The sequence below is a fragment of the Mesitornis unicolor genome, unplaced genomic scaffold, assembly GCF_000695765.1.
Source record: "Mesitornis unicolor isolate BGI_N332 unplaced genomic scaffold, ASM69576v1 scaffold1429, whole genome shotgun sequence".
Lineage (NCBI taxonomy): Eukaryota > Metazoa > Chordata > Aves > Mesitornithiformes > Mesitornithidae > Mesitornis > Mesitornis unicolor.
In genome coordinates this window covers 68,262-77,946 of record NW_010205167.1, presented here as the reverse complement: position 1 = coordinate 77,946, position 9,685 = coordinate 68,262, and the positions used below count along the sequence as shown (strand labels likewise).

Below are 9,685 nucleotides of genomic sequence, written 5' to 3'. Positions count from 1 at the left end.
GGTCCACTAGAGGCTTTCCTGGATCCCAGCCAAATACATGAGGTTTCTTGGTCCCTTCTCCCCCAAAAGCTGCCAGTTATTAGTTTGCGATGCAGAATCATATTCAAGGCATTATAACAGGCGTAACCAAAGGAACTAATTTCAAATAATGTATTGCCATAATAAGGTGAAAAAAAACAAAGTTCACTGGATTAAAAAAGTAGTTTTTTCAAGATGTTGATTAAGAGCCAGTTAAAAAGCAATTCCTTAAAAACGGTTACTAATGAGAAGTGAGGCACCTTAGGTTCATAGCTGCTAGAGAAGCAGACCTTTCCCACCACCACTTTTAACAAGGTCCACTTGAGAGTTGCTGGTCTCTGAATTTTGCACTTTTTCAGTTCTCCTTTGCTCGACCTTTGAAGGTCTTCATGAGACGGAAGGTTCCTAAATAGTCCATTAAGAGAACTGTTGCTTTCACTGGTAGGATACTGTAAGGTAGGGGAGTTGAAGAAGAGAGAAAACAAAACAAAACAAAACATACATCAGAAGAGTTGTAGTTTTATCACATAACTAGTTTTACCTGGCTAATACTGGCAAAGACAGTATCCTCTCTTGAACATAGTACCACTGGTCCTCTCAAAATATCCATTACACTCATTTGGCAGCTTGAGTCATCAGGCCTGATCAATTAGCCTGATCAGTTTCCCAACCTGGCTTGCAACAGAGCCAGAAGTACAAAAATGCTGGAGCAAGACACCAGATATGCAGTTACTGACAAGCAGGCCCAGGCTCTACAGCCCACAGTAAAACTGCACCCCAATGGAGTCAGCAAATCACAGTTAGAAATGAGGACATTTCTGTCATTGTTATGTGGCCCAAGGGTAGACTGAACCCCTAGAAATGAAAAAAAACCCAAAAAACGAACATGTGCAGAACTTAATGAAAATTCACACAAAGTCGAAGCCTGGGTGATGCTTTTAGTCAAAAACATAGCTGAAACATCCCTGAACAGAAGAGAGTGGAAAAGGAGGAAAGGCATAACTCACTTTTTCATGGCAAAAAAAACATAAACACTGCGTGGTATCAGCAACATTTCTTGGTCTCGCCGAATAGCAGTCATTATCTTCTCAGCCACATACTCTGGGTCTAGAGTGGGAAGCAGACGTGGCCACCTGGAAGAAAAGATTTCTTATTATAATTAAAATGAGAATACAAAGAAATTTCTCTCAAATCAAGTCTCCATTCTGCAGTTATTCAACTAAAAGAAGAAATAAATACCACAAATCCTGTGAACAACAAAACCTCTGTTATGTTGGAGAGCGAGTGGCCATTGTTATTTTCCCTTTGTATGATCTCTCATAAGACAAATCCACATAGTCCTCATATTAAGACATGCTAGGCTTTTATTCAGCTCCTAAATTTTGTCATTATACGAGCACACTAAGCAAAGCTATGCCATTGATTCAGGAGGTGAATAGGGGTTTAGAAACCAGAGAGGACAACTGGAGCATTTGGCTTCTGTAGAGGAAAGGACACCAATTACGTTTCACATTTCAGCTTACATCAATAGTAAAGTACCGAGGGCCTTGCCATTTGGGTTGCCTAGTCACTGTATAACACCCATCTGAGGCCCTAAAAATAACACAAGAAAAGCCTAGCTCATGATTTTCATAAAGTAAATAAGAGTACGTAACATGCTAAATGTGCAAATTGCATAAAAACCTCACAAGCGTTTACTCACTTGCTTCTACAGCCTTCAAACATTCCTGTGTTGATGATGTACGGACACACAATGGTGGTTTTAACACCAGACTTCCCCAGATCTCTCATCTCTAAATCAACTGACTCTGCAAAACCAACTGCTCCAAATTTACTTGCACAGTAATCTGTAAAATAAACAGAACATTAATTGCAGTTAAACATTTTATCAAATAAACTTTACTCAACAAGTTCAGTGAGTCCTACTCCTGAACATGTACACAGGAACAGTAACGGTTTTTGACAGAGGACAGGGACAAAAGTATGCTCTAGTAAATAAAATAACTAGCCACAATTTGTTTAGTGGGGTTTTTGTGATTTTGTTTTGTTGCAGGGGTTTCTGTTTGTTTTTTACAGTATACAACAGCAGCACTATAGCACAGAAGTGACATATGCACAGTACCTGCAGGAAATGACTGTCCGATAATAAAATACTTTACAACAGAGTAGGAACTGTTTTCAGAATGAAGTTATTAATAAAACTTGCCTTTGATGTGATTCACTCCTTTACTTTCCCTCTCCTAAGTTAAGTGTTGTTCTAGACTGGCAGACAAAGGGTTTCTCATCGCATCCCTGCTATCGCCTTTCCACTCTACTGAACACTTTTCAAAACAAAATTATCTTTCCATATGAGACCTTATCCTTGAATCCATGCACTGGCTTCATATGCATCAAACTCAAGCTTTCAAGACCTTCAAATGTAGTTTCAACTTGAAACTCAGTTTGTCTTCATTATCATTGCCTTGAAGCTAAATTTGTTTTACTGCTGTGTCACCTTATCTCCTTTTCCTCCCCCTTTGCATATGTTTTCCAGAGATGCCTTCTAAGTTCGCCCTAATCTTAACACCTTATTTCCATCACTGTATGGGTCCTCTTTTGAAAGGAATGGTCTGTTTAAGGTCAGCTAGCTTGAAAGTATGACTGTTTGCTTTACCTATATGCAAAGACCCAGAAACTCAAAATTAGAATGTTTTTCATGAGGATTGATTGCAGAGTTTAAATCAAATTAACTAGGTGACCAATAGCTTTAATACACTACCTGAAAGAAGATTGACTCCAGTCAGTCCTGCTGAGCTTGCAATACTAACCAGGTGTCCATGGTTAGAGGCTATCATTGCTGGGAGGAAGGCTTTGTAAGTCTGCAACGTAAGTCAGAGTTGTTACTAAGTAAGCTATGTGCTATAGTATTTTGAAGGAGGTGCTTTTAAAGACATTCTCCCTACAGTTTAAATAAGCTTTCCCCCAAAAGGGAGAAAAGGAGAAAAACAACAACATCACAACCAACAAAACCAACAACAACAATTTATTTTTTAAAAAAGAATTTGTTATTTGAACACTAACCTTCAACCACTAAGCTAGGACTTCCCAGGCCCCACCAGTACCACTTCCTCCTCAACACCAAAGACAGATGGTAACTTGCTGAAAGCTAAAGATACAGCTTCAGCTAGTTAAGTTTTTCAGCCTAAAGCTGAGCACTGCAATGTTTCAAATGAGAATTAAGTGTTCACTGCAAATTTTGTAAAATGGTAAAAATCTGAATTTATTGTCTTCCATGTATTAAATTAATTTAATCTTTGTGATTTAATTTATTTATGAAGAAACTGAAGCATGTTTTAATATCTTCTTTGCAATTCTTTATAATAGGAACACCATATAGATGACCTGCCTTCCCTGGAAAGAAGAAAAAGCACATTAAGTTACTCATTTTAGACAAAAGCCCCGCTTATTATGAAGAGCATTGCCTGAACATGTGGTATTTCTTACTGAAACTAATGTCTTCTCTTCCAGGTGGCCAAGTCTGCTTCCCACTCTAGACCCAGAGTATGTGGCTGAGAAGATAATGACTGCTATTCGGTAAGACCAAGAAATGTTGCTGCTACCACACAGTCTTTATGGTTTTTTTGCCATGAAAAAGTAAGTTATGCTTCTTACTGAAACTATCATAACCACAAAGCAACAAGAACACTAACAGAACTGAACACTTCTCTGTTACTAGAGCAGCAAATTTTAGGCTGGGCCTGCTTCATGTCAACTAATATTGAGGGATTGTAACATATGACTAGCTTCAGAATTTAGCAGATAGTGAAGAACTTCAGTTCTTAAGAGCATTTCTAAATATTTTCTAAATATTAAGCAGTTCTGCTTCCACCTACCTACTTACCCCAGAAGTTCCCAAAAAATCTGTTCTTTCACCCTTTTTTATTTTACAGATTCCCAGGCATAGAAAGCAATTTCTTGTATAATTTCTGACTGAATTTACAAGGGCTATATACCCTTGCATATTTTCCTCAATTCCAAAAGGCAAAATTAGCACTGAAAACATGTTAAAACATGTTTTATTGTTATATACAACATGCAAGTATTACCCAGAAGTGTGCCATTGTGTTCACTTCCATGGTTTTTTCCACAAGTGAATCTGGAGACTCAATAAATCTCTTCCCAGTTACAATACCAGCATTGTTGACTAGGATGCTAACATCGCCAACTTCTTTTTTAACCTAGAACAAAAAAAGGCTTAAGATATTATGCAATAAATACAAAATATCAATAAATACAAGTTTTATATATATACAAGAAACAGAAATATTGCACACTTCAACTAATTTGAACTTACGCTTGTTATGGATCCAAACATGTCTTATTCTTGCACATTCTCACCTGATACCTTTTTTAGAGCTGAGCTTACAACTTGACTTTCTTTGGAGTCAGCAGCTCCACACAGGCTTTGCTTTTAGCACCTCTGCTTCCTGCTCCAACCATTCCAGGTAAGTCTCTCTTGCAGAAAGCTTAACTAACACAAGTGCTTTGCTACAGTAAACTCATCTAAAATCCAATGAGCAATTCTGTTTGCAGGGTCATTTCTATGCCAGGCGGTGAGGCACAATACATAGATGTCATGGTTTAGGGCTGGGCTGGCTGGGACAATAGATCCTGGCAAGTTCACCAGAATCAGGTACATCAAGTCTACATGAGGGCTGCAGTGTCTAAACTTTCAGTTTAGCTTTCATTAACAGATGCAATTTTGCAACATGATAAAAAGGAAAAGACTTCCCTGTCCTCACAAGCCGAGGATCAAAAAAACCCACAGAGTTATTTCCCTCTTTCAAAGCCCTACATGCTTAAAGTTTAGCTGAACTGGAAGGAGGGAGGGGTAGGTCAGAGGCCACATTCCTTTTGGGGCTGGGTGCTTCAGAAACAAATTTGAGGCCACAGCTCTTGATAGCCAAAAGCTGTCCTTCATCCTGTTGGTACAGGAAAGGAGGGACACCACATGTGCAGGGCTTTTTGGTTTTCTTTCTATTGAAGTGACCTTTCACTGGTGTCTGTGTGGCTGATGAAGCACTAGAAGCAGGTATTTAAGGTTCACATAAATTTCATTTTGGCATTGAGACTGTTTTAATGGGCACAAAGTCTTAAACCATATCCCGCCCTGCCTGCGTGAATTTTGTTTGCTGTAGTCTTGCAAAACTCCAAGGCATTGTGTGAAACTCAATCACTAAGGGTGGGGGGGGGGGAACAAAACCTGGAACTGCGCCATCTCACCTTGCAAAGGCTGACTCTGCACACTACGAACTAAGCCTACTACACCACGTTAAGTAAACAGTGGCACCAAGGACTAATTACTAATAAAGTATTTTCATTACTTGTAAGATGGGAAAGTTGTCACCATAGGTTTGCATCAGTTGTCAGCAGGATGTGATGTTTCTGAAACAACAGTAGTAGAGTATTTTCTTTTTTTTTTCTTTCTTTTTTCTTCATTTTACAGGAATCAGCTGTTAGTATTGACAGAAGATTATAAGCGAGGTATCATGCACCTAGACCTTCTTACCACCTCCTCACTCCTGCCTACCTGTTTTTTATCATCCCTAACCTATGTCACACACATACCTACACCCTTTTCTCCATTTTATAGTTGGTCAGAAAGGCTCTGCTACCGCTTTTCTCTGTGGGATTGAAGTGCTAGCCCTTGAGTCATCAAAACTCAAGGTTAGTTTTCATCTTCATTCCAGTGTCCTTCACACTACAACACTGCTGTCTCCTCCACTCCTCCCAGTTCAGCGGGAAGTACAGCCACAGGTCTGCAACTGGTCTGTGGGGATGGCAGATGTACAGCTCAGCTGGCATAACGGAGCTGCAGACTCTCACTGTGGAAACTTCCTAGTCCAACAGTTCAGTTTAGAAACACTTTAGGCAAATGAGGACAGGTTGCTATAATGGAAACTGTTAAGCAATTTTAGCTTTTGGCAATTCTACTAGTCTGCCCAAAATAGCTAACCACATGCTGTATTTACAAGGTTCCTCAGAAAGAAAAGTAAGAAATATTTAAGACTTCAAGATACATTATTAATTCTGATAAAGCAAGTCTGCAAAAAATCTACTCATAGCCATGAAATTATTTGAAAATTGTCTAAGCAGTTAATCCTTTTTACAGTGTATGGTCTTTAGGGTTTGCTTTCGGTAAAAGACTGCCAGAAGTCAAAATACTGCATTAGCTTTAATAAATTGATCTTCTGCACTTCACCACATGCTTGCTCAGTAATTGATTGAATGAGAAGCTACCCAGTTGAATTTAACTACTGAAAAAGAGAAGCAGCTCTCTTTATTTTTAAGGGAACAGAGTTACACAAGTCAACTCTAAAAAGCAGTATTCTTGAAATAGGCAGCATGCACAATACATTCTGAATGAATTCACTTTAATCTCTTGCTTTGAAGTGATTAAAACTTCTACATTATACACACGCACAGGCACTCATCTTAGAACAGTGTCAAAGCCACAGATGAGATACTTCACCTGATCAGCCACTCTGTAGACGTCCTGCCTCTTGCTGCAGTCGCAGATGTAGCAGTGTACTCGCGCGGCTCCGTTTTTGCTGGCCAGTCTGCTTGTCTCCTTGAGCCCCTCTTGATTAATGTCCCAGAGAACCACCGTGGCTCCAAGGCTGGCAAACTTCAACGACAGGAGTCTTCCAATGCCACTTCCCGCTCCTGTTATTAATACTATTTCACCACTAACATTCTTCTTACGTTTAGGCACAATCAAGAACACTAGCGACTCCAGCAAGTAATAAAGAAGAAGTCCGATGACTTTGAGTGTTTCCAGGAAGAAGTTCATCTTGAGGCTACTTCTTCAGAGACCTGATAAAAGAAAATATTTACCAGGTAGAATAAACCATAAAGAGGGAAAACACAAACATCAACATTTCAAAATTGAAAAGCATTTTCAGATCCATTTAAGTATTTTCTCTAGCCTGCTTCTGAGTGTTGTTTAAAAAAAATATAGACCTATATCTGCATATCTGACCCATTTGTTCTGTTGTCATCTCCAGGTATCATCTCCTACTCTCCTCAACACAGCACACAGTTGATTTACTATTTGGCAGAAGCAGGAAACACCTGCCCTCATCTGCACTACAGACTCCCCACCCCTCACATCATGGCGTTCTAGCTTCACTCTGAGAGAATGTGAACTCAAAAACTAGAATCAAAACAGTGATAGCATCCTCTTGAGCATCTTACACAGAAATGCATGGCAACTACAAATTAAAACTTATGTCTTGATCAAACAACTCCAGTGCTCACTAGCTAGTACCCTAGGCTGGGGAAAATTTGCCTTTTAGGACCACGACTTTTTTGCTTTGTAGGTGCTCCAAGTTACCAAGAAATCATACACAGACCAAGTCACAGTATCAACCCTGCTGAAAAACTGCCAGCATTGGAGCTTCAGAATACGATCTGCTTATATGTCTCCAAAACACACCAGGTAAATTACTGGTGGTCACTACTAGCTTTTCAACTACCAGTAGATGTGAGCCTGCTTTTGCAGTTGAACAGTGTTTTGTTTAGGAAGGCATTGCAAAGCTGTGGACTTTCTTCTCTAGAAGAAGGTAGAGCACGCTGGCACTTACACATCAACCTTTAGCGCTACGTGCCCAGTATGATCACATCTTCTTAGTTAACATTGCTATCTGCGAGTATAGGTAATCGTGTTTGACAAGTGCCAAGAGATAAATTACCTAGATCTCTGCTACTCTGAGCAAAGTTCATGTAATTTAGCATGTGGACGTACACGTGTTATCATTAGTCTCAGGTTTTGCACATGGGAAATAAGGCCACACCTGAAAAGGGATAAGCAAGTTATTTCAGAAAGTTTTCTGTCAGAAACACTAGGACATCTTAAAACTATTCCAATAGCAGAAAAACATTCGTTAAAAGCATAGTGGATAGGGAAACAAGTTCTTCTTTCTGGAGAGGAGGAGTCATAGGGTGAATGCTTCCTGTTCTTCATTTCCTTTGAAATGGGACAAAGTGTGTGCAGAGGTTCTGGCACAGATGAAAGGCAGTAACACCAGTAAGAAACACCAAAACAGCACAGGAATATTTTTCTAGAGCCAATATTGACATCTCCTATAGTAGACTCTCACAGCTATAATGCTTCTACAGATATAAGCGAAAACAGAGTTATACAGGAAAAGTATTATTACATTTCACGTACATCAAAAACCAGCAAGTTTTTGGAAGCACAATTTCTTTTCTGAGTCTGAAACAGAAGCAACAAATTTTTAAAATAAATGCAGCTGCTGAATTTAACTTGATTACACTAACTTAACTCACTTAATCTAACATCTTCCATTTGCATGAAAGGAGTTTGGTATATCTGGAGTAGATGTTACAGTTAATCCCTACAGAAAAACAAGAGAGGCAATTATCTTCAAAGTATAGTGCACAATTTGACCCAAACCCAGTTTAGAACTTATGTCAGTAATTTATTAAATAAAATAATCACGTGTTAGGCTTCCATGAAACAGAGGCATGTTAAATCTAGGAGAAGTACTGACTTTCTCTTAAAGTAAACTTGTTTTAGTCATACAGACCACAGGACACCAATTGTGTTATGATGTCAGAACACCAATTTCACATCGCTTAATTTCCACTCACATATCTCTTGCCTAACCCAGTTCTGACTGCACCAAGAGTCCTTCATTCTCACTATCTCACTGCATTAGTACTGCTGATGACACCAGCTACTGTAACAAAGCATATCCATACAGACAGTTAAATTAGCCAACACATGTGCCTGATTTTGGCTCAACTAAAGCGGGCAGGGATCTATTTGCAGGTGAATTAACCAAGGGTACCTTTGGCACACATAAGATCTCATATCCCTTCTGATGCCATGTGTTGTTTTTAATATGCCTACATCCATACAGGCATAAGTGTGGATGGCTTTTATATAGCAGTGAAGTATCAAATGCTTTACAAACAGATTTCTTCTCAAGCGCAGATAACTTGGGCAGCACAGATTTGCTGGTACCTGTGCTAATGCTGACAGCCGAGTGGCTCTTGCAGACTGTCAGCACGCACAAACCACAAGGACAGAATTGAGCCCAGCATCTGAACCTCAAAACATCTCTCCTAGCCAAAGGGATTAAAGGTCGACCACGTAATCGCCTAAGCAGAGTTTGGCAAGCCTGAAATTTGCTCACTGCATCTAGAGAGTTGTGACCTCCCCTAAACAGTGGTCCTGTAGCCAAAACAGCCCGGGGACTGCGGTGCAGTAATATCGTCCTCAGTACCTGGGAGACGCCGGAGCACCTTACCCTCCCTTAGCACACATCGCTTGCTACCCTAGTTAGCACTATAAAAAGAAAAAAATAAAAATAAAGGCATGGGCAATTTTCAGCCACGGTGACCAGCTGACCGCCTTCTCCCGGGCCCGCCTCCCCGGGACCCGCCACGGCATCTTCTTCCCACCGCCGCCCGACTGCCCCCCAGCCCTAGCAGCGGGACCTACGCTCGCCGGGGCGACAGCGGGCCCGCCTCCCCGGGACCCGCCACGGCATCTTCTTCCCACCGCCGCCCGACTGCCCCCCAGCCCTAGCAGCGGGACCTACGCTCGCCGGGGCGACAGGAGACTGGAGACACGGCTGACCACGCACCTAACGCCGGG

General features: G+C 40.6%; 1 protein-coding gene across 1 annotated transcript; it reads right to left on the bottom strand.

Annotated features, from left to right (window-relative positions):
* Positions 1–373: 373 nt before the first annotated feature.
* On the bottom strand, positions 374–6,872 carry LOC104546022 (epidermal retinol dehydrogenase 2-like). The gene is made up of 6 exons (XM_010191304.1): positions 6,530–6,872; positions 4,104–4,235; positions 2,777–2,876; positions 1,721–1,865; positions 1,026–1,151; positions 374–467 (listed from the first exon to the last, which is right to left on the bottom strand). Exons 1-6 carry the CDS (start codon positions 6,848–6,850, stop codon positions 374–376), a joined length of 918 nt encoding a protein of 305 aa, XP_010189606.1. The 5' UTR covers positions 6,851–6,872.
* Positions 6,873–9,685: the final 2,813 nt, after the last annotated feature.

Bases quoted from the DNA above. Each gene is read 5' to 3' on its own strand.
- LOC104546022 (XM_010191304.1), bottom strand. From the start codon at position 6,850: ATGAACTTCTTCCTGGAAACACTCAAAGTCATCGGACTTCTTCTTTAT. The intron at 4,236-6,529 runs GTGAAGTATCTC...TTTTTGTTCTAG, and splicing joins TCTACAGAGTGGCTGATCAG to GTTAAAAAAGAAGTTGGCGA. The intron at 1,866-2,776 runs GTAGTGTATTAA...TTTATTTTACAG, and splicing joins TGGAGTCAATCTTCTTTCAG to ATTACTGTGCAAGTAAATTT.